We start from the raw sequence: 26,043 nt of genomic DNA on the forward strand, positions 1-26,043 counted from the left end.
GTATCTAAAATCATATCCTACATCACTTTTAAATAGGTTTTTAATATTTTTACTGACATGTTTGAGCTTACATATATCTCGATTATAACCGTCTGAGTAATTCTGATTCCTGAACAGTAAACTTTGAGGTGTCAGCTTTGTGAACAGATGTTGATTATGTATCTAGTAAGAAAGACTCCTTAGCAGCAACCTTTTAATTTTGGGCATGTCATTCATGTCTCCATGCTGAAAATGGGGGGTGACAAGTAAGGGGTTAAATTGTGTCCCAAAGACGAATGAAGTTTCTACAGGTTTGGAACGACACGGGGGTAAGTGATTAGTGACACAATTTTCATTTTGGGGAGGAGGATCCCTTTAATATCATTACTTTGACTTGAGGACAATTGACACGGTTTCGTGTTTGCTTCAAGACAGTCAAGAATTGATTTCCATTTAAAACTTGAGCTCAGCAATTTGAGTTGGATTTAAAACAAAAGCCGCAAGTAATCCACATAACTTTATATTGTGAATATCGGGAACCAAACTACTGTTTGGAAGACAAATTAAAAAAGGGGAACCTTGTGCTGCCCCAGGTTAACAACTGGAGGATGGATAAAGGAATGCACAACCTTACACTATTAAACCAAGGTTTCACAACCTTTTGGGAGGAAAACACAACTGGGAAGAGGCATGTAATCCCGGATTCTGCCGAAACCAAAACAATAGACAAGGAGATACCTCGGGGTTCTGCACGGTTTATTAAAAACACTAGATTTACATGACCAGAGTAACTTCTCCACTAGAAACCACAGTCTGCTCCCCAGAGACAGCCTTGATACGAGTGTCTCTTCCTGAAAGAGAAGTGTTAGAAGTGAGAACGCACTTCTAAAATGCTCAGTTCCTCTTGTCGAGAGAAAGCAAGAACTCACGTTTCCTGGTGCAGCTTTGCTCACAAGAGCCAGATGATGGATGGCACACCTCTGTACTGCAGTGGATGAAGATCTGACAGGGAAGAAAGAGGCTCAAGTCATAGAATCCACAAGTAGTAAATACACAAATGTTCAAGTAAAGGGGGGCATACGGTTTCCTGCAGAGCAGCCAGTGAGGCTGGATCTACAAATGTGAACATCTTCACAGCAAAGCGCTTGTAGTGGGTTGGGAACTGAAGACCAGACGATCCAGTCACTGGAACCAGTGTGGTCAGATAGCGGTCGTCCTGGTAAGGGCATCTGAAGACAAAAGAGAAGGTTAGAAAGGGTCTCCCAGCAGACTAACTGGATGAAGATTGGCTGTACACTCACCCGTCGATCAGAAGGTCCCACTGGGGGAGACTGAGTGGACTGGGGGTTGAAGTAGTCCAACAACGTCCCAGCATCAGGACAATGTTGGGGTCAGTCCTCTCCATAATGTGCACCTCAACGTACACAGGCTCTCGCAGGACTTTTGTGATGGGATAATCAGCGTCACTGTAGTAGGACGTGTAGGCCTCATCCCCTGAGGAACAACACTGGGGTTTAACCAGACTCCAGTTTGAAAGGCTTTAGGCAGACACAGGACAAGACCTTACCTTCAGCACAGCCTTTGGTGACACATTGGCCATTGGCCAGTCTGAGCTCCACCCTGAGAGGTCCAGGAGCAGCTACTGGTGGAGGTGGAGGAACAGAGTTGACCTCCACAACCAGAGCTTCCACGGAAGTTCCCGAATATCTACACTGGAAGAGAAACCTGGACGACACACAGCGAGCTTGTAGCATTTATCAGGGATTAGTGGTCACACCAAGTCATGGATCACCTACTCAAAATGACTGTCCCTTGTGATGGAACCATATGGTCCAATCCCCACTTCATACGATGAGGTCATTCTGTTTTCATACACCACATATCCACCGTCCTCCTGTGAATAGAAACGGTGTCAGCATCCAGTCCAAGCGATGCAGAATAAAACCAGTAGCAGCTGCTAACCATCACGCTCGTGCCACATGCGGTCACAGGGAACTGGTATATAGCAAAGGAAGGTGTAGACCCCACAGGAGCACAAGGTGGGTCGTTTCCACCCAGTAGATGAACCGAATCCAGACTCAGTTGAGGCAAGGTAACGTCTCGAGACACCACTACCACAAACTGACCATCTCTAATACACTGGACAGTCACTAGAACAAGAGCAGGTTAAATTCAGAGAAACAGTTTAACACGAAGAGAATAAGATGGAGAACGCTTACCTGCCCTCCCATAGAAACACTGCTGTCCGTTAAAGCAGCAGTTGATAGCTTCACACTCAGCACCACTGATCCCAGGTAGACCACATTGGATCTGCTCAGAATCAGCTACAGCACATTTATCAAGGGGCTCTGCCTGCACTACTGGCTTCTGAAACTGCTGTTTAACTGGCTTCTGAATCGGAAACTGCGGCTTAGGTTGTTGTGGAACTGGCTTCTGAAGCGGAAACTGCAGCTTAGGTTGTTGTGGAACTGGCTTCTGAAGCGGAAACTGCGGCTTAGGTTGTTGTGGAACTGGCTTCTGAAGCGGAAACTGCAGCTTAGGTTGTTGTGGAACTGGCTTCTGAAGCGGAAACTGCGGCTTAGGTTGTTGTGGAACTGGCTTCTGAAGCGGGAATTGCTGGTTAGTTAGCTGTTGAACTGGCTTCTGAAGCGGAAACTGCGGTGTAGGTAGTTGTGGAACAGGCTTTTGGAGCGGAAATTGCTGGTTAGTTAGCTGTTGAACTGGTTTCCGAGGCGAAAACTGCTGGTTAGTTAGCTGTTGAACTGGCTTCTGGAGCTGAAACTGCTGGTCAGTTTGCTGGATCATCAGAGCATCCTGAAGCGATTTACTCCACTGTGGAACAGCATGGCAGAAAGCACAGACCACCAAAATCTGAGCCAAACACCAACTTCCAGCCATTGTTCAACAGCTAAACACAAAGTGAAGCTACTGCCCTTTGATCTTTTTGTATTCTACAGATTTCAGCTAATTAACGATAGTCCCTCCCTCTTCCTTAACAACTGGGTGATTCTCATTGGATCTCAAGATTCAATTCTTATTGAGAAAAAACGCTTATAAAAGCAACACAGAGGCTGCGTCCACATCTTCACTGACAACTCTCTCAAGCCTCGTTCAAGCGGACGCTAAACATTCTTTCCAAATCTTTATCTTCGTCTGATACAGGCTCAAACATATCAGGTTGGATGCCTAATCTCGCCATCGTCCACGCTGGACAGAAGAGATCCGCGCTGTGAAACAGCCAATCAGAGCAGAGCTCAACCTTATTGTTCATGACCCTTCCAAATAATTCTAGGGACAAATCCCAGGGTTGTAAATGGACATGTAAAACCATTCCAGAGAATTTTTGCCCATACCCAAGCCACGTACCTTTTATGTAGATCTAATTTAAAATATTGTATCAATGCATTCTATGGCACCTTTAACTGGGATTATGAGCTCATATTTTGGCCAGAAGCAATAATCTGATTTTCTCAACGATGGATTTGTTTCTTATAAACACACAGCCTTTCCCTTCACAAGACCGTAATTGATGTGAATTACTTGTGGATTATTTTGATATTTATAATAGCTCTTTGGACTTCCGTTCTGATGCCACCCATTCACTGCAGAGGATTCATTGGGGAGCAACTGATGTAATTCTACATTTTTCAAAATCTTTGCCAATGATAAATTAAAAAGTCTTAAAAAAAGAGAGAGATTTTTATGAATATTCTCTATTATTTGAGTCATACCAGGCGCTTTTTTAATGACATTCTTTGTCTATCATAGACACACTGTCAAACTTTAATTGTAAAATTGTGAATACGTGTAGATGAAAATCTCAGATCCTTATCAAGCCTTCCATTGGCTAGTGACATTCCAGAACGTTCTCATTTGTTAATTACAGGTCCAGAGACCTTTGGAGGTCCAAAGGTAATCAATCAAGCTGAAAGGGGAGGAGCCGCTTAAATTCAAAGCTGTACTTAATGGCAAAGACGAGCACTGGTGGGTATTGTGTTAACGTTTGTCAGCATGGGTCTTTTGCAATGTGTGTTAGTGCTGGTTGTGCTTGTGGTGTTTGATCTGAAGAATGCTTTTGGAAGTTTGAGTTCCAGTCAAAGTCCAAAAAGCAAGAAGCATCAATCGTATCCAGCTTCCAGAGTGCCTGTTTCTTCTCAAGTGCTCGGGAACACTTTGCAGAAGGCCTCTCCGTTTCAGAGTCTCTACTACAGAGGATTTGCACAAGAGCCTCTTGGTCTTCAGGAGAAGCAGGTGTTGCAGGGTCCAGTGAAGCCTTTGGACTGGAGGTTCCCCGTTGTTCCAGAAGTGCCGAGTGAGATGGCGGTGGATTTCCATTTGAGGCAACCTGTGACCCCCAGTAGTGTAGCTATTCAATGCGGTGAGAACCGGATTCATGTGGAGGTACAGCAGGACTTGTTTAGCAATGGTGAACTGATCCAGCCATCTGGTCTGACTCTGGGAGGATGTCCTGTTGTCGGCTTGGTCCCAGGCTCTAAGGTGCTCTTCTTTGAGAATGAACTGCAGGACTGCAACAGTGTCTTGATGGTAAGAGCTGTTAAGTGTTACTAGATTTATTGAACCCTACTAAAAATAGGCCCTTGTTTTGGTATCGACGTTCTAGATTCAGGGAACCATCCATGGGACGGTTCTCTTATAGTGGGAAAGACTCTTAATAACTGCTTACTCGGGTAACCAAGTGTTATGGCAGGACTTGCTAAGATGCCTTTTGGAATGGGTTCTTTTTTTCGGAGAACCCTCTTGGTAACAACGTCAGTCTCCTATAGATGACCAAGGATGAGCTTGTCTACACCTTTGCCCTTACCTACACTCCTGAGGCGTTTGCTGGCACTCCGATTACCCGTGCAGGTGGTGCAGTTATTGGAGTTCAATGCCACTATCAAAGGTAAGCGACCTTTTGTGACTTGTGGCATTACTTGCAGTGGTGGAACTGGAAGCCCATTTAATTGGTCACTTCTTGAACTGCAGGTTTCAAAATGTCAGCAGTAGTGCCTTGAAGCCAACTTGGGTCCCTTATGCCTCAACGGAGGCTGGTGAAGAAGTCTTGGTGTTCTCCCTGAAGCTCATGACTGGTTTGTGCAGTTTCTCTAGACCTTCTGCCTTCTGAACGAGGCTGTGCCTAAGCAGTTCTTCCCTCTTGCAGATGACTGGTCCTATGAGAGGCCTTCAAACTCTTACTTCCTGGGTGACGTTATTAATGTTGAGGCATCTGTGAAGGTATACAACCACGTCCCTCTGCGTGTGTTTGTGGACAGCTGTGTGGCCACCCAAGTACCTGATGTGAACGCCCTTCCGAGATATTTGTTCATTGAGAATCATGGGTGTGTTCATGTCACCAGATGCTGCAGAGTTGACTTGTTCTCGAGTTTGCTCCTTGTAACCACTTTGTCCCTGACAACTACTTTTTACTCCTTAGATGTCTTGTGGATGCCAAGGTCACCGCTTCCAGCTCGCGCTTCATGCCTCGATCCCAGGAAGACAAAATCCGGTTCCAGCTGGAGGCCTTCATGTTCCAGGGGGGATCCAGTCCTTCTGTATGTATAATGAGTGTTGGAGAATGACCTCTCCCATTTGCTGTGGTTTGTGTCCCCTTACCCGTGGTGTCTCTTGCAGATCTACATGACGTGTGTTCTGAAGGCCACTCTTGCTTCTGCACCTAGTGACGCGCTCCACAAATCCTGTTCCTTTGCCAATGGGTATGTTCATGCCACTTACGAATACAAATAAAGGTGCCATGTCTGATTTTTCGTATTGCAGGTGGCTTGCTGCTGATGGGAACAACCAGGTTTGTGGTTGCTGTGACTCAACATGTGGTCCTGATGGTGGAACTGCTGCTTCTCCTTTTGGAGGTAGGAAGGTGCTTTTAAGCTTGGTTTTTGCTTGGTACCCTTCAAGCACTTAACTTTGGTGTCTGCTTTTTCTAGGCCTTCAGTGGGAAGGGAAGGCCTCGCTCGGTCCTGTAGTGGTTCAAGAGCACAAGAAGACTTTAGCTGGTCTTCAATAAATGTGGGGGAGCAAACTTATTCTTGTTTCCGTTTTTCTTGTCTAGTTTAACCAATTGATTTTGTGCGAGGAAGTGGGTAGTCCTACTGTACCTATTCTCTTGCCAGAAGGAAAGGCTCCCTTTTCTCGTTAGGGAAGTTAATAAACCTTTTAAAGGGACCTGCTGTGAGCTCCCTTTTTTAGGAGTACTGTAAATGTGGAATACATTGCCCATGATGCTGTAAAGGGAATTCTGTTAATTGGCACTTGTGCCGAAAGAGTTCTGTGTGACTGTCCACTTCCATGAAGCAGTGCAGATTTTTGCGTGCATCTTATGCAGTGAACTTGATTTTCTTCATGTTGGTAACTTCAAATGAGCAGTTTAATTTCCTCCTTGCACCCCCCCCAAATAGGTTTGATCAGTTAAATTTGTTTCCTAATGCTCTTTGTTGACATCTCTCATGCTTTTTAAATCCATGTACAATAGAAGCGCACTCCCAGGATCAACACTGGCACAACATTTTCCACCTTCAGATGGGTTATTTATAGGCTTTACATTTTAGGAAAACGGCAGGCATCGCTTAAGTTCAGTTTAGTATTTGGTGTGCCAAACTTGCAGAACCTGTACTGACGTAAGGGGTTTTTTGTGCAGTAGCAGGTCCGTTAGAATTCTGAAAAATCATTGACGAAATGACACCCAAATAGAACTAATGTTTGGACTCTCAGTGAATGACCTTTTTTGAAAACTGTTGGTTTGTCACTTGTGCAACATCTTGGGCGGTTTCAATACTAAAGGGATACTCCACCCCAAAATGAAGATCGTCATCACTTGCCCCCAAGTCGTTCCGAACCCATAAGAGCTTCGTTCATCTTCGGAACTCAACTTATTTTGGATGAAAACCAGGAGGCTTGTGACTGGCCCACAGGCTGCCAAGTAAAATGCACTGTCAAGGTCCAGAAAAGCATCATCGGAGTAGTCAGACTGTGTACGTTCTTCTGTGTCAGCCGCGCCACAAGCATATGTTTTCTACGTAAATTTACGCTTTGATTTGAAAGAGAACCGCGCGTACTTGTTGCGGCTCACAATAGCATATACCGTTTGTGTTCAGCGGGTGTTTTTCAAAATGGCACTAGGGTGATGTGGGGAGAGACAGGGGAGACCATCTGTTGAATAAAGTCTTGGTTTCATTTGTGTACAAAGTGTTCTCATCGCTTCCTAACGTTACGGTTCATCCACTGATGGCAGATGGGTAATTCCGATGGTACTTTTCTGGACCTTGGCAGTATATGGGATGGTCACAGGCCTCCCGGTTTTCATCCAAAATATCTTTAACCCCTTTGCTGTCAAGGATAGTCACCGGCCCCAGATTATTGTTTTACTTTCACAGCACGTTAAACATCACTCTCTCACTTGACCTGGAGAAACTGTGCATCAGTTGAAAGTTTAAAGACTCTAGCTTCGATATTTGACCAATGTTTTGATAAAACATTGTTGCAGTGACCGTCATTTATGTCAGGAGTACAAAATAAATAGGAGTCATTATTAGAATAGAAATTCACCAAGCATTCATATTCAGTCACGTCTGCAGTGGTTTGTGTTCTCATAGATTCACTGAAAAGCGTCAAATAGGGTTTATAGTCAAAAGTTGCATATACACCGAGATATATTTACTTCATATTTCTTCAGTCAGAATCCTCATTTCTAATCATTTTCCACTGATTTTCGCAATCTGATGATAATGATCCGCTCCCAGCCCTGTCTCTGTGTGAGTAGTCTTCCGTGTGCGCGCTGACAGAGACCGGATTCGCCCGTGTCTTGTCCATCATAACTGTGCATCATATCCCGCCCCATCCTACCCATGATGCATTTCCTGTACACTTCTGTGTTGATACCTGACCACAACAACACAGAGAAACCTCTGTACCCATGAAATATCCAAATAATAAACACACGATTACGTTAGTTAATGGTTGGTATGTGATTTTGGGCGTTTTTATAATATTAAAAATGTACATCTGAAATGCTAACTTGTGCAGCGACGTAAAAGGCTATAAATAGCATATTTTTACAGCAGTAAAATTCCACATGTGATCGCAAAAGGAGGTTATTACAAACAATCGGTTAATTTTCATGAATAGTCTTATGTAGCTTGATGCTAACTTTAGCTCTAATGCAGCTACATAGCAGGTGCAGTTCTTCTTCATAATGCATTTTGTAATCATTTTGTCAAAAGTTGTAAGAAAATGTTTTGTTGTATTTTTATAGTAAGGCTTTTGATAATAGTGGGGTAAATGTATACTGGAATAATGATAAATGAAGAATCAGGATCTTGTGTCATACCTGGCCCATGTGTGAAAGGCTCATTTCGTAACAACAATAGAATCATGAATGGGGCAGTTTTGCCGGTCCAAACAAGAGACGATCGCATTCCAGGAGTCATAAATCAATTTTACTAGCCTTCTCTAAAACACACATGACACGGTCTTAGAAAAGGCTTCATAAAATTCACACTTTGTGAGATTATATTCTGAAATATCAAAATGAAGTATTAGTAGACTTGTGGCTTTAGCTTCATTATGTATCTAAAATCATATCCTACATCACTTTTAAATAGGTTTTTAATATTTTTACTGACATGTTTGAGCTTACATATATCTCGATTATAACCGTCTGAGTAATTCTGATTCCTGAACAGTAAACTTTGAGGTGTCAGCTTTGTGAACAGATGTTGATTATGTATCTAGTAAGAAAGACTCCTTAGCAGCAACCTTTTAATTTTGGGCATGTCATTCATGTCTCCATGCTGAAAATGGGGGGTGACAAGTAAGGGGTTAAATTGTGTCCCAAAGACGAATGAAGTTTCTACAGGTTTGGAACGACACGGGGGTAAGTGATTAGTGACACAATTTTCATTTTGGGGAGGAGGATCCCTTTAATATCATTACTTTGACTTGAGGACAATTGACACGGTTTCGTGTTTGCTTCAAGACAGTCAAGAATTGATTTCCATTTAAAACTTGAGCTCAGCAATTTGAGTTGGATTTAAAACAAAAGCCGCAAGTAATCCACATAACTTTATATTGTGAATATCGGGAACCAAACTACTGTTTGGAAGACAAATTAAAAAAGGGGAACCTTGTGCTGCCCCAGGTTAACAACTGGAGGATGGATAAAGGAATGCACAACCTTACACTATTAAACCAAGGTTTCACAACCTTTTGGGAGGAAAACACAACTGGGAAGAGGCATGTAATCCCGGATTCTGCCGAAACCAAAACAATAGACAAGGAGATACCTCGGGGTTCTGCACGGTTTATTAAAAACACTAGATTTACATGACCAGAGTAACTTCTCCACTAGAAACCACAGTCTGCTCCCCAGAGACAGCCTTGATACGAGTGTCTCTTCCTGAAAGAGAAGTGTTAGAAGTGAGAACGCACTTCTAAAATGCTCAGTTCCTCTTGTCGAGAGAAAGCAAGAACTCACGTTTCCTGGTGCAGCTTTGCTCACAAGAGCCAGATGATGGATGGCACACCTCTGTACTGCAGTGGATGAAGATCTGACAGGGAAGAAAGAGGCTCAAGTCATAGAATCCACAAGTAGTAAATACACAAATGTTCAAGTAAAGGGGGGCATACGGTTTCCTGCAGAGCAGCCAGTGAGGCTGGATCTACAAATGTGAACATCTTCACAGCAAAGCGCTTGTAGTGGGTTGGGAACTGAAGACCAGACGATCCAGTCACTGGAACCAGTGTGGTCAGATAGCGGTCGTCCTGGTAAGGGCATCTGAAGACAAAAGAGAAGGTTAGAAAGGGTCTCCCAGCAGACTAACTGGATGAAGATTGGCTGTACACTCACCCGTCGATCAGAAGGTCCCACTGGGGGAGACTGAGTGGACTGGGGGTTGAAGTAGTCCAACAACGTCCCAGCATCAGGACAATGTTGGGGTCAGTCCTCTCCATAATGTGCACCTCAACGTACACAGGCTCTCGCAGGACTTTTGTGATGGGATAATCAGCGTCACTGTAGTAGGACGTGTAGGCCTCATCCCCTGAGGAACAACACTGGGGTTTAACCAGACTCCAGTTTGAAAGGCTTTAGGCAGACACAGGACAAGACCTTACCTTCAGCACAGCCTTTGGTGACACATTGGCCATTGGCCAGTCTGAGCTCCACCCTGAGAGGTCCAGGAGCAGCTACTGGTGGAGGTGGAGGAACAGAGTTGACCTCCACAACCAGAGCTTCCACGGAAGTTCCCGAATATCTACACTGGAAGAGAAACCTGGACGACACACAGCGAGCTTGTAGCATTTATCAGGGATTAGTGGTCACACCAAGTCATGGATCACCTACTCAAAATGACTGTCCCTTGTGATGGAACCATATGGTCCAATCCCCACTTCATACGATGAGGTCATTCTGTTTTCATACACCACATATCCACCGTCCTCCTGTGAATAGAAACGGTGTCAGCATCCAGTCCAAGCGATGCAGAATAAAACCAGTAGCAGCTGCTAACCATCACGCTCGTGCCACATGCGGTCACAGGGAACTGGTATATAGCAAAGGAAGGTGTAGACCCCACAGGAGCACAAGGTGGGTCGTTTCCACCCAGTAGATGAACCGAATCCAGACTCAGTTGAGGCAAGGTAACGTCTCGAGACACCACTACCACAAACTGACCATCTCTAATACACTGGACAGTCACTAGAACAAGAGCAGGTTAAATTCAGAGAAACAGTTTAACACGAAGAGAATAAGATGGAGAACGCTTACCTGCCCTCCCATAGAAACACTGCTGTCCGTTAAAGCAGCAGTTGATAGCTTCACACTCAGCACCACTGATCCCAGGTAGACCACATTGGATCTGCTCAGAATCAGCTACAGCACATTTATCAAGGGGCTCTGCCTGCACTACTGGCTTCTGAAACTGCTGTTTAACTGGCTTCTGAATCGGAAACTGCGGCTTAGGTTGTTGTGGAACTGGCTTCTGAAGCGGAAACTGCAGCTTAGGTTGTTGTGGAACTGGCTTCTGAAGCGGAAACTGCGGCTTAGGTTGTTGTGGAACTGGCTTCTGAAGCGGAAACTGCAGCTTAGGTTGTTGTGGAACTGGCTTCTGAAGCGGAAACTGCGGCTTAGGTTGTTGTGGAACTGGCTTCTGAAGCGGGAATTGCTGGTTAGTTAGCTGTTGAACTGGCTTCTGAAGCGGAAACTGCGGTGTAGGTAGTTGTGGAACAGGCTTTTGGAGCGGAAATTGCTGGTTAGTTAGCTGTTGAACTGGTTTCCGAGGCGGAAACTGCTGGTTAGTTAGCTGTTGAACTGGCTTCTGGAGCTGAAACTGCTGGTCAGTTTGCTGGATCATCAGAGCATCCTGAAGCGATTTACTCCACTGTGGAACAGCATGGCAGAAAGCACAGACCACCAAAATCTGAGCCAAACACCAACTTCCAGCCATTGTTCAACAGCTAAACACAAAGTGAAGCTTCTTCTTCTTCTTCTTCTTCTAGGATTTAATGGCGGTTGGCAAACCAACTTAAAAGGTGCATTCCCGCCACCTACTGATATGGAGTGTGAAGCGCATATTTGGAAAGGAAGTTTAAACTAGATCTACTCTTTAAAAAAAAAAAAAAAAAAAAAAAAAAAAAAAAAATTATATATATATCCATATAAAATTTACACATAATGGAGTTTTAAATCCTATTAAATAATCCTGTTTCCTTTAAAAATATAAATAACTCATGATAAACTCTTGATTGTTTAGCACCTTGTCCTAGGAGAACCTGAAGTGTCAACTCATTGATTCCTACACTTCTTAAAGCATGTCTTAACTGGGACCGCTCTCTTTCATAAGCTTCGCATTCTAAAAGGACATGCTCTATATTTTCAACTAACCCACATTTGTCACAATTTCCATTCTCATGTTTACCAATTCTTTGTAAGCTTTGATTTAATAAACAATGTCCAATACGCATTCTTGTTATTAAAACATCCTCTTTCCGGTTTCCGAATCTTCTTCTCTCTGACCCAACTTTTCCTTGAATGCAGTAAAAATGTCTACCTTTCTTTCCTTCATTCCATTCTTTCTGCCAAATTTCCTGTATTTGTTTAGCTATTATCACTTTAATTTCTGTTTTACTTAATGCCACTTCAATGTCAATTTGTGAATGATTTAATGCCTGTTTAGCCTGATTATCAGCCTCCTCATTTCCTTTCACACCCATATGCGATGGAACCCATACAAGATTCACCAGAAGTCCATACTGTCTTGTTCTGTAAAGACTCTGCATTACTTCATTTATCATGTCTTGCCTTGCTGATGATGTTCCACTTTCCAAGCTATTTAGTGCGGATAAAGAATCTGTACATATCACTACCCTTGTTGGTTGGATTTCTTCTATCCACTGAAGCGCTAGACATATTGCAATAATTTCTGCAGAGAATACTGAAAGATAATCTGATATTCTTTTTGCTATTCTAATGTTAAAAAGTGGAATATATACCGCTACTGCTGTTTTCCCAGATTCTGGATCTTTTGAACCATCAGTGTATATTTGAACTGCACTATAATAACTTTGATCAATGTATTGCTGTATATTAAAATTTCCTAATCCATTTGTATTGTTATGCTTTTCTTTAAGCAATTGAGTATCAATCAAAGGCATTGGGAAAAACCAAGGAGGAATTGCTGACCTAGCCACAGTAGGAGCAACATTGAAGTCACTTAATCCCATTCTCCGGGCTTCCTCACTGGCCTTCCATCCAAAACTTGATAACTTTTTATGTCCATATTCCCAACAATCCTCCAACACCATTTTAACTGGGTGACTGTCCAAGTGTCCCTTTATACTTATAAAATACCTCATCTTTAACTTGAGCCTACGAATTACTTGAGGCATTACACCCATCTCTACTTGCACTGCTGTTATTGGAGAGGATCTAAACGCTCCACAACAAACTCGCAAAGCTTGTGACTGAATTGCCTCTATTTTTACGAGTTGTGTTTTGGATGCAGTGCAATATACCATACTGCCATAATCTATTGCTGATCTTATTAGAGCACAATATATTATTTTAAGAGACTGGCGACATGCTCCCCAATCAACTCCTGCTAAACACCTCATGATATTTAATGCTTTTTTGCATTTGTCAACCAGTTTCTGGATATGCATACTAAAATTCAATTTCAAATCCATCCATATACCCAGAAACCTCACAACTGCTGTTTGCTTCACTTCTTGTCCATACAATCTGATGTTAATGGTAGGGTTACTTTTCCTTTTTGCAAAACAAATTACCTGCGTTTTATCTACTGAAAACCGAAATCCCCATTCATTTGCCCAATTTTCTACCATTTTAACGGCATTCTGCAAACATCTTTCCACATTCTTTACATTACGCCCTCTTTTCCACAGTGCTCCATCATCCGCATATAAAGATCTTCCAATGCCCCTATCAACCTTTGTAAAGATGTCGTTAATCATAATATTAAACAGAATTGGACTACTAACGCTTCCCTGAGGTGTTCCATTCTCTATTGTGTGTATCTGAGAAAAAGCAGTACTTACTCTTACTTGTATAGTTCTGTTAAACAGGAAATCCCTGATCCAGTTATACATTCTTCCTTTAATTTCCATTTTTTCTAACTTAATTAAAAGTCCCTCTTTCCACATCATGTCATAAGCTTTTTCAACATCAAAAAATACCCCAACTAAAGCTTCCTTATTTACCTGAGCCTTTCTTATTTCAGATTCCAGGCACAGTACTGAGTCCATTGTATTACGTCCTTTCCTAAATCCACTTTGATAAGGTGATAAAATATTATCCCTTTCAATGACATATACTAATCTACTCATGACCATACGCTCCATTATTTTGCATAGATTAGACGTTAAAGCTATAGGTCTATAATTATTTGGCTGTGTATGATCTTTGCCTGGTTTTGGAATTGGCACTATGACACCATGCTTCCAGTCATTTGGTAACTTTCCTAACTCCCAAACCTTATTAAAAAGCCTCAAAATTGTCTCTAATGCTGTCTCTGATAAATGTTTTACCATCTCATAACAAATGTCATCTCTGCCTGGAGATGTTTGCTTAACCCCTGCAAGCGCTTTTTTCAATTCGTACAAATTAAACTCTGAATCCATTGTACTTCCTGAAAGTCCCTTTTCCTCCAATAAATGAGGATATTTACTTAGTATCTGGTCCCTAGTTTTCCTCGCATCCTCTGATAAATTCGAATTACTATGAATTTTAACGAATGTTTCTGCAAATACCTCTGCTTTACCGCTTTCAGATATAATTTGTCTATTATTATATTCTAATACAGGTATGTTGTAACCTCTTTGTATCCCTCCCATCTTTCGTATCATATTCCATAACTCACTTATTTCAATGTCTTCCCCTATTCTATTACAAAATTCCCTCCAATAATTTCTTTTAGATGTCCGAATGACTCTTCTCACTATAGCTTGTGCCCTTTTATAACTTATTAAATCATTATAATTAAGTGACCTTCTTACCTTCTTGAGTGCTTTATTTCTCCTTTTTGTTGCCTCACTACACTCCTCGTTCCACCATGGCATAACTTTCTTCCTGCTGCCTGCCTTCCTCTTACCTATTACTTCTACTGCTGTACTCTGAAGAACCTTGCATATTTCATTATTAAAAACATCAACATCTTCTATACATTTACTAATGTCCTTCATTTTGCTTCCACATAACTCCTTATACTTATCCCAATCCGCTGACTTGAACCTCCACCTAGGCATTCTTTCCCCCACTCTTTGTTCTATATCTACTCCAACTTTACTGCAAATAGGAAAATGATCACTTCCTACAGTACTTTGTTTTAGTACTTTCCATTCACATTTACTCGCTAAACTTTCAGATACTATTGTCAAGTCTAATACCGAATGCCTTCCCTTATTCAAATCAATTCTAGTATGACTTCCATCATTAATGCACACTAATCTTCCCCAATCTAGCATATCTTCAATGATCTTACCATTATAATCTGTTTTTGCGCTTCCCCATATTGAACTATGAGCGTTAAAATCACCACACCACACCATTTTTTGACTTTCATTTCCTCCTATACTTTCTAGAATATCCTTGCTTAACCTATCACATGGATTGTAAAAATTAATTACTCTAATACACCTTGATCCTTCCCATATTTCCACCACCACAACTTCTACTTCCCCATCTACCTCAACTGTTTTATACCCGATTCCTTGCTTTATAAAAGTAGCTACTCCACCTCCATTCCCTTGTTGTCTATCCCTCCGAATAGTAGTATATCCATGTATTAGAAAGTTATATTGTGACTTAAGCCAAGTTTCCTGTATACATATAATATCTGGGCCTTTCTCTTGGTCTGCTATAAATTTCTTAAACTCCTGTCCATTTGCAATCAAACTTCTTGCATTCCATTGCAAAATATATAACACCATTAAGATCCACCACATGTTGTCTGACTATTTACTGCTTGACTATTTAATGTTGGAATCTTGAGCCTTTCATTTATCATGTCAACAGTAACATTCCCCAGATCCAAGTACTTTTCTGCAGCTCTGATAATGATTTTAATTCTTTCAGTCCTGCTTTCAGTTTGAGCTGAACAGTTCACTACTTCAGCGATAAATGTTACAAATGCCACTTTATCATCCACTACTACCTTTTCATCTCTTTGTTCTTTACTCTGTTGTTTTGAATGAATTTCTTCATTCATATTTTCATTTGTTTTAGGAATCTGGTTTACTTTCTTCAATGCCTCAGCGTATGTTATTCCTTCTGTCGTTCTAACATTTTGAACCTTGACTGCCTTTTTCCGTACCTGACAACCACCGTATCCTGCACTATGATCCCCACCACAGTTGCAGCATTTAGGATTTACACCTTGCCCACATTTGCCGTACTCATGTTCACCTCCACACCGCGCACATCTCTGCTTACCTCTGCATACTGCCGCTACATGACCGAATTTTTGACACTTATAACATCTTAGCGGCGGAGGAACGTATGGTCTTACTGCATATCTTACAAATCCTAAATAAACTTTCTCTGGCATTTTATTTTCATCAAAGTTTATCATTACTGAGAGGCTATCCATCTTCTCGTTATTTCTAACACACTTGAGCCGTTTAACAAACTTTACTGCTGCTCCCGTGATATTTCTTTTAATCTTCTCCTCCGTGACATCTGTCGGAATCCCTGTTACAACACCTCTAACCCAATTCTTTTCTTCCGGTATCGAGCACAACACCTTATGTCCAATCATCGATTTTATACCCAGAGCTGATTTTTGCTGCCTACTGTCTTTACAAAACAACAACAGATTGCCATCCCTCAAAGTCGTAATGCTTTCAACTGTCCCTATCATTTCTTTCAATGTTTTCGTCAGCTTCAACGGATTAATCGCATTTACAGAGTCAACAAACTTCAACAATACCTTATATTCCTCTTTCCTTCTTCTAGTCTGGAGATTTCCTTTCTCACTACCCGATTCTGAAGATTGTTTCTTTCTTTTCCGATTTTCTACTACACTCCACTTACTACTTCCATTCTCGCCGCCTCCACTATCCACATCCTCCATTTCCGGATCACTTCCGGAATCTACGCTACTTCCTTCCATCATCACTCCACACCTCCACCCCACAAAGTCGGGTTGCCGTTGTCGCCAATGCCACAACCTTTTCCGCTTGAGAACTCCCGCTCCCAACCACCACCACAAAGTGAAGCTACTGCCCTTTGATCTTTTTGTATTCTACAGATTTCAGCTAATTAACGATAGTCCCTCCCTCTTCCTTAACAACTGGGTGATTCTCATTGGATCTCAAGATTCAATTCTTATTGAGAAAAAACGCTTATAAAAGCAACACAGAGGCTGCGTCCACATCTTCACTGACAACTCTCTCAAGCCTCGTTCAAGCGGACGCTAAACATTCTTTCCAAATCTTTATCTTCGTCTGATACAGGCTCAAACATATCAGGTTGGATGCCTAATCTCGCCATCGTCCACGCTGGACAGAAGAGATCCGCGCTGTGAAACAGCCAATCAGAGCAGAGCTCAACCTTATTGTTCATGACCCTTCCAAATAATTCTAGGGACAAATCCCAGGGTTGTAAATGGACATGTAAAACCATTCCAGAGAATTTTTGCCCATACCCAAGCCACGTACCTTTTATGTAGATCTAATTTAAAATATTGTATCAATGCATTCTATGGCACCTTTAACTGGGATTATGAGCTCATATTTTGGCCAGAAGCAATAATCTGATTTTCTCAACGATGGATTTGTTTCTTATAAACACACAGCCTTTCCCTTCACAAGACCGTAATTGATGTGAATTACTTGTGGATTATTTTGATATTTATAATAGCTCTTTGGACTTCCGTTCTGATGCCACCCATTCACTGCAGAGGATTCATTGGGGAGCAACTGATGTAATTCTACATTTTTCAAAATCTTTGCCAATGATAAACTAAAAAGTCTTAAAAAAAGAGAGAGATTTTTATGAATATTCTCTATTATTTGAGTCATACCAGGCGCTTTTTTAATGACATTCTTTGTCTATCATAGACACACTGTCAAACTTTAATTGTAAAATTGTGAATACGTGTAGATGAAAATCTCAGATCCTTATCAAGCCTTCCATTGGCTAGTGACATTCCAGAACGTTCTCATTTGTTAATTACAGGTCCAGAGACCTTTGGAGGTCCAAAGGTAATCAATCAAGCTGAAAGGGGAGGAGCCGCTTAAATTCAAAGCTGTACTTAATGGCAAAGACGAGCACTGGTGGGTATTGTGTTAACGTTTGTCAGCATGGGTCTTTTGCAATGTGTGTTAGTGCTGGTTGTGCTTGTGGTGTTTGATCTGAAGAATGCTTTTGGAAGTTTGAGTTCCAGTCAAAGTCCAAAAAGCAAGAAGCATCAATCGTATCCAGCTTCCAGAGTGCCTGTTTCTTCTCAAGTGCTCGGGAACACTTTGCAGAAGGCCTCTCCGTTTCAGAGTCTCGACTACAGAGGATTTGCACAAGAGCCTCTTGGTCTTCAGGAGAAGCAGGTGTTGCAGGGTCCAGTGAAGCCTTTGGACTGGAGGTTCCCCGTTGTTCCAGAAGTGCCGAGTGAGATGGCGGTGGATTTCCATTTGAGGCAACCTGTGACCCCCAGTAGTGTAGCTATTCAATGCGGTGAGAACCGGATTCATGTGGAGGTACAGCAGGACTTGTTTAGCAATGGTGAACTGATCCAGCCATCTGGTCTGACTCTGGGAGGATGTCCTGTTGTCGGCTTGGTCCCAGGCTCTAAGGTGCTCTTCTTTGAGAATGAACTGCAGGACTGCAACAGTGTCTTGATGGTAAGAGCTGTTAAGTGTTACTAGATTTATTGAACCCTACTAAAAATAGGCCCTTGTTTTGGTATCGACGTTCTAGATTCAGGGAACCATCCATGGGACGGTTCTCTTATAGTGGGAAAGACTCTTAATAACTGCTTACTCGGGTAACCAAGTGTTATGGCAGGACTTGCTAAGATGCCTTTTGGAATGGGTTCTTTTTTTCGGAGAACCCTCTTGGTAACAACGTCAGTCTCCTATAGATGACCAAGGATGAGCTTGTCTACACCTTTGCCCTTACCTACACTCCTGAGGCGTTTGCTGGCACTCCGATTACCCGTGCAGGTGGTGCAGTTATTGGAGTTCAATGCCACTATCAAAGGTAAGCGACCTTTTGTGACTTGTGGCATTACTTGCAGTGGTGGAACTGGAAGCCCATTTAATTGGTCACTTCTTGAACTGCAGGTTTCAAAATGTCAGCAGTAGTGCCTTGAAGCCAACTTGGGTCCCTTATGCCTCAACGGAGGCTGGTGAAGAAGTCTTGGTGTTCTCCCTGAAGCTCATGACTGGTTTGTGCAGTTTCTCTAGACCTTCTGCCTTCTGAACGAGGCTGTGCCTAAGCAGTTCTTCCCTCTTGCAGATGACTGGTCCTATGAGAGGCCTTCAAACTCTTACTTCCTGGGTGACGTTATTAATGTTGAGGCATCTGTGAAGGTATACAACCACGTCCCTCTGCGTGTGTTTGTGGACAGCTGTGTGGCCACCCAAGTACCTGATGTGAACGCCCTTCCGAGATATTTGTTCATTGAGAATCATGGGTGTGTTCATGTCACCAGATGCTGCAGAGTTGACTTGTTCTCGAGTTTGCTCCTTGTAACCACTTTGTCCCTGACAACTACTTTTTACTCCTTAGATGTCTTGTGGATGCCAAGGTCACCGCTTCCAGCTCGCGCTTCATGCCTCGATCCCAGGAAGACAAAATCCGGTTCCAGCTGGAGGCCTTCATGTTCCAGGGGGGATCCAGTCCTTCTGTATGTATAATGAGTGTTGGAGAATGACCTCTCCCATTTGCTGTGGTTTGTGTCCCCTTACCCGTGGTGTCTCTTGCAGATCTACATGACGTGTGTTCTGAAGGCCACTCTTGCTTCTGCACCTAGTGACGCGCTCCACAAATCCTGTTCCTTTGCCAATGGGTATGTTCATGCCACTTACGAATACAAATAAAGGTGCCATGTCTGATTTTTCGTATTGCAGGTGGCTTGCTGCTGATGGGAACAACCAGGTTTGTGGTTGCTGTGACTCAACATGTGGTCCTGATGGTGGAACTGCTGCTTCTCCTTTTGGAGGTAGGAAGGTGCTTTTAAGCTTGGTTTTTGCTTGGTACCCTTCAAGCACTTAACTTTGGTGTCTGCTTTTTCTAGGCCTTCAGTGGGAAGGGAAGGCCTCGCTCGGTCCTGTAGTGGTTCAAGAGCACAAGAAGACTTTAGCTGGTCTTCAATAAATGTGGGGGAGCAAACTTATTCTTGTTTCCGTTTTTCTTGTCTAGTTTAACCAATTGATTTTGTGCGAGGAAGTGGGTAGTCCTACTGTACCTATTCTCTTGCCAGAAGGAAAGGCTCCCTTTTCTCGTTAGGGAAGTTAATAAACCTTTTAAAGGGACCTGCTGTGAGCTCCCTTTTTTAGGAGTACTGTAAATGTGGAATACATTGCCCATGATGCTGTAAAGGGAATTCTGTTAATTGGCACTTGTGCCGAAAGAGTTCTGTGTGACTGTCCACTTCCATGAAGCAGTGCAGATTTTTGCGTGCATCTTATGCAGTGAACTTGATTTTCTTCATGTTGGTAACTTCAAATGAGCAGTTTAATTTCCTCCTTGCACCCCCCCCCAAATAGGTTTGATCAGTTAAATTTGTTTCCTAATGCTCTTTGTTGACATCTCTCATGCTTTTTAAATCCATGTACAATAGAAGCGCACTCCCAGGATCAACACTGGCACAACATTTTCCACCTTCAGATGGGTTATTTATAGGCTTTACATTTTAGGAAAACGGCAGGCATCGCTTAAGTTCAGTTTAGTATTTGGTGTGCCAAACTTGCAGAACCTGTACTGACGTAAGGGGTTTTTTGTGCAGTAGCAGGTCCGTTAGAATTCTGAAAAATCATTGACGAAATGACACCCAAATAGAACTAATGTTTGGACTCTCAGTGAATGACCTTTTTTGAAAACTGTTGGTTTGTCACTTGTGCAACATCTTGGGCGGTTTCAATACTAAAGGGATACTCCACCCCAAAATGAAGATCGTCATCACTTGCCCCCAAGTCGTTCCGAACCCATAAGAGCTTCGTTCATCTTCGGAACTCAACTTATTTTGGATGAAAACCAGGAGGCTTGTGACTGGCCCACAGGCTGCCAAGTAAAATGCACTGTCAAGGTCCAGAAAAGCATCATCGGAGTAGTCAGACTGTGTACGTTCTTCTGTGTCAGCCGCGCCACAAGCATATGTTTTCTACGTAAATTTACGCTTTGATTTGAAAGAGAACCGCGCGTACTTGTTGCGGCTCACAATAGCATATACCGTTTGTGTTCAGCGGGTGTTTTTCAAAATGGCACTAGGGTGATGTGGGGAGAGACAGGGGAGACCATCTGTTGAATAAAGTCTTGGTTTCATTTGTGTACAAAGTGTTCTCATCGCTTCCTAACGTTACGGTTCATCCACTGATGGCAGATGGGTAATTCCGATGGTACTTTTCTGGACCTTGGCAGTATATGGGATGGTCACAGGCCTCCCGGTTTTCATCCAAAATATCTTTAACCCCTTTGCTGTCAAGGATAGTCACCGGCCCCAGATTATTGTTTTACTTTCACAGCACGTTAAACATCACTCTCTCACTTGACCTGGAGAAACTGTGCATCAGTTGAAAGTTTAAAGACTCTAGCTTCGATATTTGACCAATGTTTTGATAAAACATTGTTGCAGTGACCGTCATTTATGTCAGGAGTACAAAATAGGAGTCATTATTAGAATAGAAATTCACCAAGCATTCATATTCAGTCACGTCTGCAGTGGTTTGTGTTCTCATAGATTCACTGAAAAGCGTCAAATAGGGTTTATAGTCAAAAGTTGCATATACACCGAGATATATTTACTGATGTTTACTTCATATTTCTTCAGTCAGAATCCTCATTTCTAATCATTTTCCACTGATTTTCGCAATCTGATGATAATGATCCGCTCCCAGCCCTGTCTCTGTGTGAATAGTCTTCCGTGTGCGCGCTGACAGAGACCGGATTCGCCCGTGTCTTGTCCATCATAACTGTGCATCATATCCCGCCCCATCCTACCCATGATGCATTTCCTGTACACTTCTGTGTTGATACCTGACCACAACAACACAGAGAAACCTCTGTACCCATGAAATATCCAAATAATAAACACACGATTACGTTAGTTAATGGTTGGTATGTGATTTTGGGCGTTTTTATAACAATATTAAAAATGTACATCTGAAATGCTAACTTGTGCAGCGACGTAAAAGGCTATAAATAGCATATTTTTACAGCAGTAAAATTCCACATGTGATCGCAAAAGGAGGTTATTACAAACAATCGGTTAATTTTCATGAATAGTCTTATGTAGCTTGATGCTAACTTTAGCTCTAATGCAGCTACATAGCAGGTGCAGTTCTTCTTCATAATGCATTTTGTAATCATTTTGTCAAAAGTTGTAAGAAAATGTTTTGTTGTATTTTTATAGTAAGGCTTTTGATAATAGTGGGGTAAATGTATACTGGAATAATGATAAATGAAGAATCAGGATCTTGTGTCATACCTGGCCCATGTGTGAAAGGCTCATTTCGTAACAACAATAGAATCATGAATGGGGCAGTTTTGCCGGTCCAAACAAGAGACGATCGCATTCCAGGAGTCATAAATCAATTTTACTAGCCTTCTCTAAAAACACACATGACACGGTCTTAGAAAAGGCTTCATAAAATTCACACTTTGTGAGATTATATTCTGAAATATCAAAATGAAGTATTAGTAGACTTGTGGCTTTAGCTTCATTATGTATCTAAAATCATATCCTACATCACTTTTAAATAGGTTTTTAATATTTTTACTGACATGTTTGAGCTTACATATATCTCGATTATAACCGTCTGAGTAATTCTGATTCCTGAACAGTAAACTTTGAGGTGTCAGCTTTGTGAACAGATGTTGATTATGTATCTAGTAAGAAAGACTCCTTAGCAGCAACCTTTTAATTTTGGGCATGTCATTCATGTCTCCATGCTGAAAATGGGGGGTGACAAGTAAGGGGTTAAATTGTGTCCCAAAGACGAATGAAGTTTCTACAGGTTTGGAACGACACGGGGGTAAGTGATTAGTGACACAATTTTCATTTTGGGGAGGAGGATCCCTTTAATATCATTACTTTGACTTGAGGACAATTGACACGGTTTCGTGTTTGCTTCAAGACAGTCAAGAATTGATTTCCATTTAAAACTTGAGCTCAGCAATTTGAGTTGGATTTAAAACAAAAGCCGCAAGTAATCCACATAACTTTATATTGTGAATATCGGGAACCAAACTACTGTTTGGAAGACAAATTAAAAAAGGGGAACCTTGTGCTGCCCCAGGTTAACAACTGGAGGATGGATAAAGGAATGCACAACCTTACACTATTAAACCAAGGTTTCACAACCTTTTGGGAGGAAAACACAACTGGGAAGAGGCATGTAATCCCGGATTCTGCCGAAACCAAAACAATAGACAAGGAGATACCTCGGGGTTCTGCACGGTTTATTAAAAACACTAGATTTACATGACCAGAGTAACTTCTCCACTAGAAACCACAGTCTGCTCCCCAGAGACAGCCTTGATACGAGTGTCTCTTCCTGAAAGAGAAGTGTTAGAAGTGAGAACGCACTTCTAAAATGCTCAGTTCCTCTTGTCGAGAGAAAGCAAGAACTCACGTTTCCTGGTGCAGCTTTGCTCACAAGAGCCAGATGATGGATGGCACACCTCTGTACTGCAGTGGATGAAGATCTGACAGGGAAGAAAGAGGCTCAAGTCATAGAATCCACAAGTAGTAAATACACAAATGTTCAAGTAAAGGGGGGCATACGGTTTCCTGCAGAGCAGCCAGTGAGGCTGGATCTACAAATGTGAACATCTTCACAGCAAAGCGCTTGTAGTGGGTTGGGAACTGAAGACCAGACGATCCAGTCACTGGAACCAGTGTGGTCAGATAGCGGTCGTCCTGGTAAGGGCATCTGAAGACAAAAGAGAAGGTTAGAAAGGGTCTCCCAGCAGACTAACTGGATGAAGATTGGCTGTACACTCACCCGTCGATCAGAAGGTCCCACTGGGGGAGACTGAGTGGACTGGGGGTTGAAGTAGTCCAACAACGTCCCAGCATCAGGACAATGTTGGGGTCAGTCCTCTCCATAATGTGCACCTCAACATACACAGGCTCTCGCAGGACTTTTGTGATGGGATAATCAGCGTCACTGTAGTAGGACGTGTAGGCCTCATCCCCTGAGGAACAACACTGGGGTTTAACCAGACTCCAGTTTGAAAGGCTTTAGGCAGACACAGGACAAGACCTTACCTTCAGCACAGCCTTTGGTGACACATTGGCCATTGGCCAGTCTGAGCTCCACCCTGAGAGGTCCAGGAGCAGCTACTGGTGGAGGTGGAGGAACAGAGTTGACCTCCACAACCAGAGCTTCCACGGAAGTTCCCGAATATCTACACTGGAAGAGAAACCTGGACGACACACAGCGAGCTTGTAGCATTTATCAGGGATTAGTGGTCACACCAAGTCATGGATCACCTACTCAAAATGACTGTCCCTTGTGATGGAACCATATGGTCCAATCCCCACTTCATACGATGAGGTCATTCTGTTTTCATACACCACATATCCACCGTCCTCCTGTGAATAGAAACGGTGTCAGCATCCAGTCCAAGCGATGCAGAATAAAACCAGTAGCAGCTGCTAACCATCACGCTCGTGCCACATGCGGTCACAGGGAACTGGTATATAGCAAAGGAAGGTGTAGACCCCACAGGAGCACAAGGTGGGTCGTTTCCACCCAGTAGATGAACCGAATCCAGACTCAGTCGAGGCAAGGTAACGTCTCGAGACACCACTACCACAAACTGACCATCTCTAATACACTGGACAGTCACTAGAACAAGAGCAGGTTAAATTCAGAGAAACAGTTTAACACGAACAGAATAAGATGGAGAACGCTTACCTGCCCTCCCATAGAAACACTGCTGTCCGTTAAAGCAGCAGTTGATAGCTTCACACTCAGCACCACTGATCCCAGGTAGACCACATTGGATCTGCTCAGAATCAGCTACAGCACATTTATCAAGGGGCTCTGCCTGCACTACTGGCTTCTGAAACTGCTGTTTAACTGGCTTCTGAATCGGAAACTGCGGCTTAGGTTGTTGTGGAACTGGCTTCTGAAGCGTAAACTGCGGCTTAGGTTGTTGTGGAACTGGCTTCTGAAGCGGGAATTGCTGGTTAGTTAGCTGTTGAACTGGCTTCTGAAGCGGAAACTGCGGTGTAGGTAGTTGTGGAACAGGCTTTTGGAGCGGAAATTGCTGGTTAGTTAGCTGTTGAACTGGTTTCCGAGGCGGAAACTGCTGGTTAGCTAGCTGTTGAACTGGCTTCTGGAGCTGAAACTGCTGGTCAGTTTGCTGGATCATCAGAGCATCCTGAAGCGATTTACTCCACTGTGGAACAGCATGGCAGAAAGCACAGACCACCAAAATCTGAGCCAAACACCAACTTCCAGCCATTGTTCAACAGCTAAACACAAAGTGAAGCTACTGCCCTTTGATCTTTTTGTATTCTACAGATTTCAGCTAATTAACGATAGTCCCTCCCTCTTCCTTAACAACTGGGTGATTCTCATTGGATCTCAAGATTCAATTCTTATTGAGAAAAAACGCTTATAAAAGCAACACAGAGGCTGCGTCCACATCTTCACTGACAACTCTCTCAAGCCTCGTTCAAGCGGACGCTAAACATTCTTTCCAAATCTTTATCTTCGTCTGATACAGGCTCAAACATATCAGGTTGGATGCCTAATCTCGCCATCGTCCACGCTGGACAGAAGAGATCCGCGCTGTGAAACAGCCAATCAGAGCAGAGCTCAACCTTATTGTTCATGACCCTTCCAAATAATTCTAGGGACAAATCCCAGGGTTGTAAATGGACATGTAAAACCATTCCAGAGAATTTTTGCCCATACCCAAGCCACGTACCTTTTATGTAGATCTAATTTAAAATATTGTATCAATGCATTCTATGGCACCTTTAACTGGGATTATGAGCTCATATTTTGGCCAGAAGCAATAATCTGATTTTCTCAACGATGGATTTGTTTCTTATAAACACACAGCCTTTCCCTTCACAAGACCGTAATTGATGTGAATTACTTGTGGATTATTTTGATATTTATAATAGCTCTTTGGACTTCCGTTCTGATGCCACCCATTCACTGCAGAGGATTCATTGGGGAGCAACTGATGTAATTCTACATTTTTCAAAATCTTTGCCAATGATAAACTAAAAAGTCTTAAAAAAAGAGAGAGATTTTTATGAATATTCTCTATTATTTGAGTCATACCAGGCGCTTTTTTAATGACATTCTTTGTCTATCATAGACACACTGTCAAACTTTAATTGTAAAATTGTGAAT

General features: G+C 42.5%; 4 protein-coding genes across 4 annotated transcripts; 2 read left to right on the forward strand and 2 right to left on the reverse strand.

Annotated features, from left to right (window-relative positions):
• Nucleotides 1–718: 718 nt before the first annotated feature.
• Nucleotides 719–2,877, reverse strand: LOC132131499 (zona pellucida sperm-binding protein 4-like). Its single transcript, XM_059543541.1, has 8 exons — nucleotides 2,199–2,877; nucleotides 1,942–2,129; nucleotides 1,776–1,873; nucleotides 1,547–1,704; nucleotides 1,281–1,473; nucleotides 1,061–1,208; nucleotides 909–981; nucleotides 719–830 (listed from the first exon to the last, which is right to left on the reverse strand). Exons 1-8 carry the CDS (start codon nucleotides 2,875–2,877, stop codon nucleotides 754–756), a joined length of 1,614 nt encoding a protein of 537 aa, XP_059399524.1. The 3' UTR covers nucleotides 719–753.
• A 1,104-nt stretch (nucleotides 2,878–3,981) lies between these two features.
• LOC132131401 (zona pellucida sperm-binding protein 3-like) lies at nucleotides 3,982–6,020 on the forward strand. The gene is made up of 8 exons (XM_059543415.1): nucleotides 3,982–4,524; nucleotides 4,764–4,882; nucleotides 4,966–5,069; nucleotides 5,141–5,318; nucleotides 5,414–5,531; nucleotides 5,611–5,693; nucleotides 5,755–5,846; nucleotides 5,922–6,020. Exons 1-8 carry the CDS (start codon nucleotides 3,991–3,993, stop codon nucleotides 5,999–6,001), a joined length of 1,308 nt encoding a protein of 435 aa, XP_059399398.1. The 5' UTR covers nucleotides 3,982–3,990; the 3' UTR covers nucleotides 6,002–6,020.
• A 3,256-nt stretch (nucleotides 6,021–9,276) lies between these two features.
• LOC132131641 (zona pellucida sperm-binding protein 4-like) lies at nucleotides 9,277–25,138 on the reverse strand. The gene is made up of 9 exons (XM_059543699.1): nucleotides 24,719–25,138; nucleotides 10,757–11,333; nucleotides 10,500–10,687; nucleotides 10,334–10,431; nucleotides 10,105–10,262; nucleotides 9,839–10,031; nucleotides 9,619–9,766; nucleotides 9,467–9,539; nucleotides 9,277–9,388 (listed from the first exon to the last, which is right to left on the reverse strand). Exons 1-9 carry the CDS (start codon nucleotides 25,136–25,138, stop codon nucleotides 9,312–9,314), a joined length of 1,932 nt encoding a protein of 643 aa, XP_059399682.1. The 3' UTR covers nucleotides 9,277–9,311.
• On the forward strand, nucleotides 17,794–19,838 carry LOC132131643 (zona pellucida sperm-binding protein 3-like). The gene is made up of 8 exons (XM_059543702.1): nucleotides 17,794–18,342; nucleotides 18,582–18,700; nucleotides 18,784–18,887; nucleotides 18,959–19,136; nucleotides 19,232–19,349; nucleotides 19,429–19,511; nucleotides 19,573–19,664; nucleotides 19,740–19,838. The coding sequence occupies exons 1-8, from the start codon at nucleotides 17,809–17,811 to the stop codon at nucleotides 19,817–19,819; spliced, it is 1,308 nt and encodes a 435-aa protein (XP_059399685.1). The 5' UTR covers nucleotides 17,794–17,808; the 3' UTR covers nucleotides 19,820–19,838.
• Nucleotides 25,139–26,043: the final 905 nt, after the last annotated feature.

This window comes from Carassius carassius, chromosome 48, assembly GCF_963082965.1.
Source record: "Carassius carassius chromosome 48, fCarCar2.1, whole genome shotgun sequence".
NCBI lineage: Eukaryota > Metazoa > Chordata > Actinopteri > Cypriniformes > Cyprinidae > Carassius > Carassius carassius.

What these genes read in the sequence shown, in the direction of transcription:
- LOC132131499 (XM_059543541.1), bottom strand. Translation starts at nt 2,877, where the DNA reads ATGGCTGGAAGTTGGTGTTTGGCTCAGATTTTGGTGGTCTGTGCTTTC. An exon ending in TGGCTGCTCTGCAGGAAACC is followed by an intron (nt 982 to 1,060) that starts GTATGCCCCCCT and finishes CTTCCCTGTCAG; the next exon opens with ATCTTCATCCACTGCAGTAC. An exon ending in GCAAAGCTGCACCAGGAAAC is followed by an intron (nt 831 to 908) that starts GTGAGTTCTTGC and finishes CTTCTCTTTCAG; the next exon opens with GAAGAGACACTCGTATCAAG.
- LOC132131401 (XM_059543415.1), top strand. Translation starts at nt 3,991, where the DNA reads ATGGGTCTTTTGCAATGTGTGTTAGTGCTGGTTGTGCTTGTGGTGTTT. An exon ending in ACTGCAACAGTGTCTTGATG is followed by an intron (nt 4,525 to 4,763) that starts GTAAGAGCTGTT and finishes AGTCTCCTATAG; the next exon opens with ATGACCAAGGATGAGCTTGT. An exon ending in TTGTTCATTGAGAATCATGG is followed by an intron (nt 5,319 to 5,413) that starts GTGTGTTCATGT and finishes TTTACTCCTTAG; the next exon opens with ATGTCTTGTGGATGCCAAGG.
- LOC132131643 (XM_059543702.1), top strand. Translation starts at nt 17,809, where the DNA reads ATGGGTCTTTTGCAATGTGTGTTAGTGCTGGTTGTGCTTGTGGTGTTT. An exon ending in TTGTTCATTGAGAATCATGG is followed by an intron (nt 19,137 to 19,231) that starts GTGTGTTCATGT and finishes TTTACTCCTTAG; the next exon opens with ATGTCTTGTGGATGCCAAGG. An exon ending in TGCTGCTTCTCCTTTTGGAG is followed by an intron (nt 19,665 to 19,739) that starts GTAGGAAGGTGC and finishes TGCTTTTTCTAG; the next exon opens with GCCTTCAGTGGGAAGGGAAG.
- LOC132131641 (XM_059543699.1), bottom strand. Translation starts at nt 25,138, where the DNA reads ATGGCTGGAAGTTGGTGTTTGGCTCAGATTTTGGTGGTCTGTGCTTTC. An exon ending in GTGTTTCTATGGGAGGGCAG is followed by an intron (nt 10,688 to 10,756) that starts GTAAGCGTTCTC and finishes CTCTTGTTCTAG; the next exon opens with TGACTGTCCAGTGTATTAGA. An exon ending in TGGCTGCTCTGCAGGAAACC is followed by an intron (nt 9,540 to 9,618) that starts GTATGCCCCCCT and finishes CTTCCCTGTCAG; the next exon opens with ATCTTCATCCACTGCAGTAC.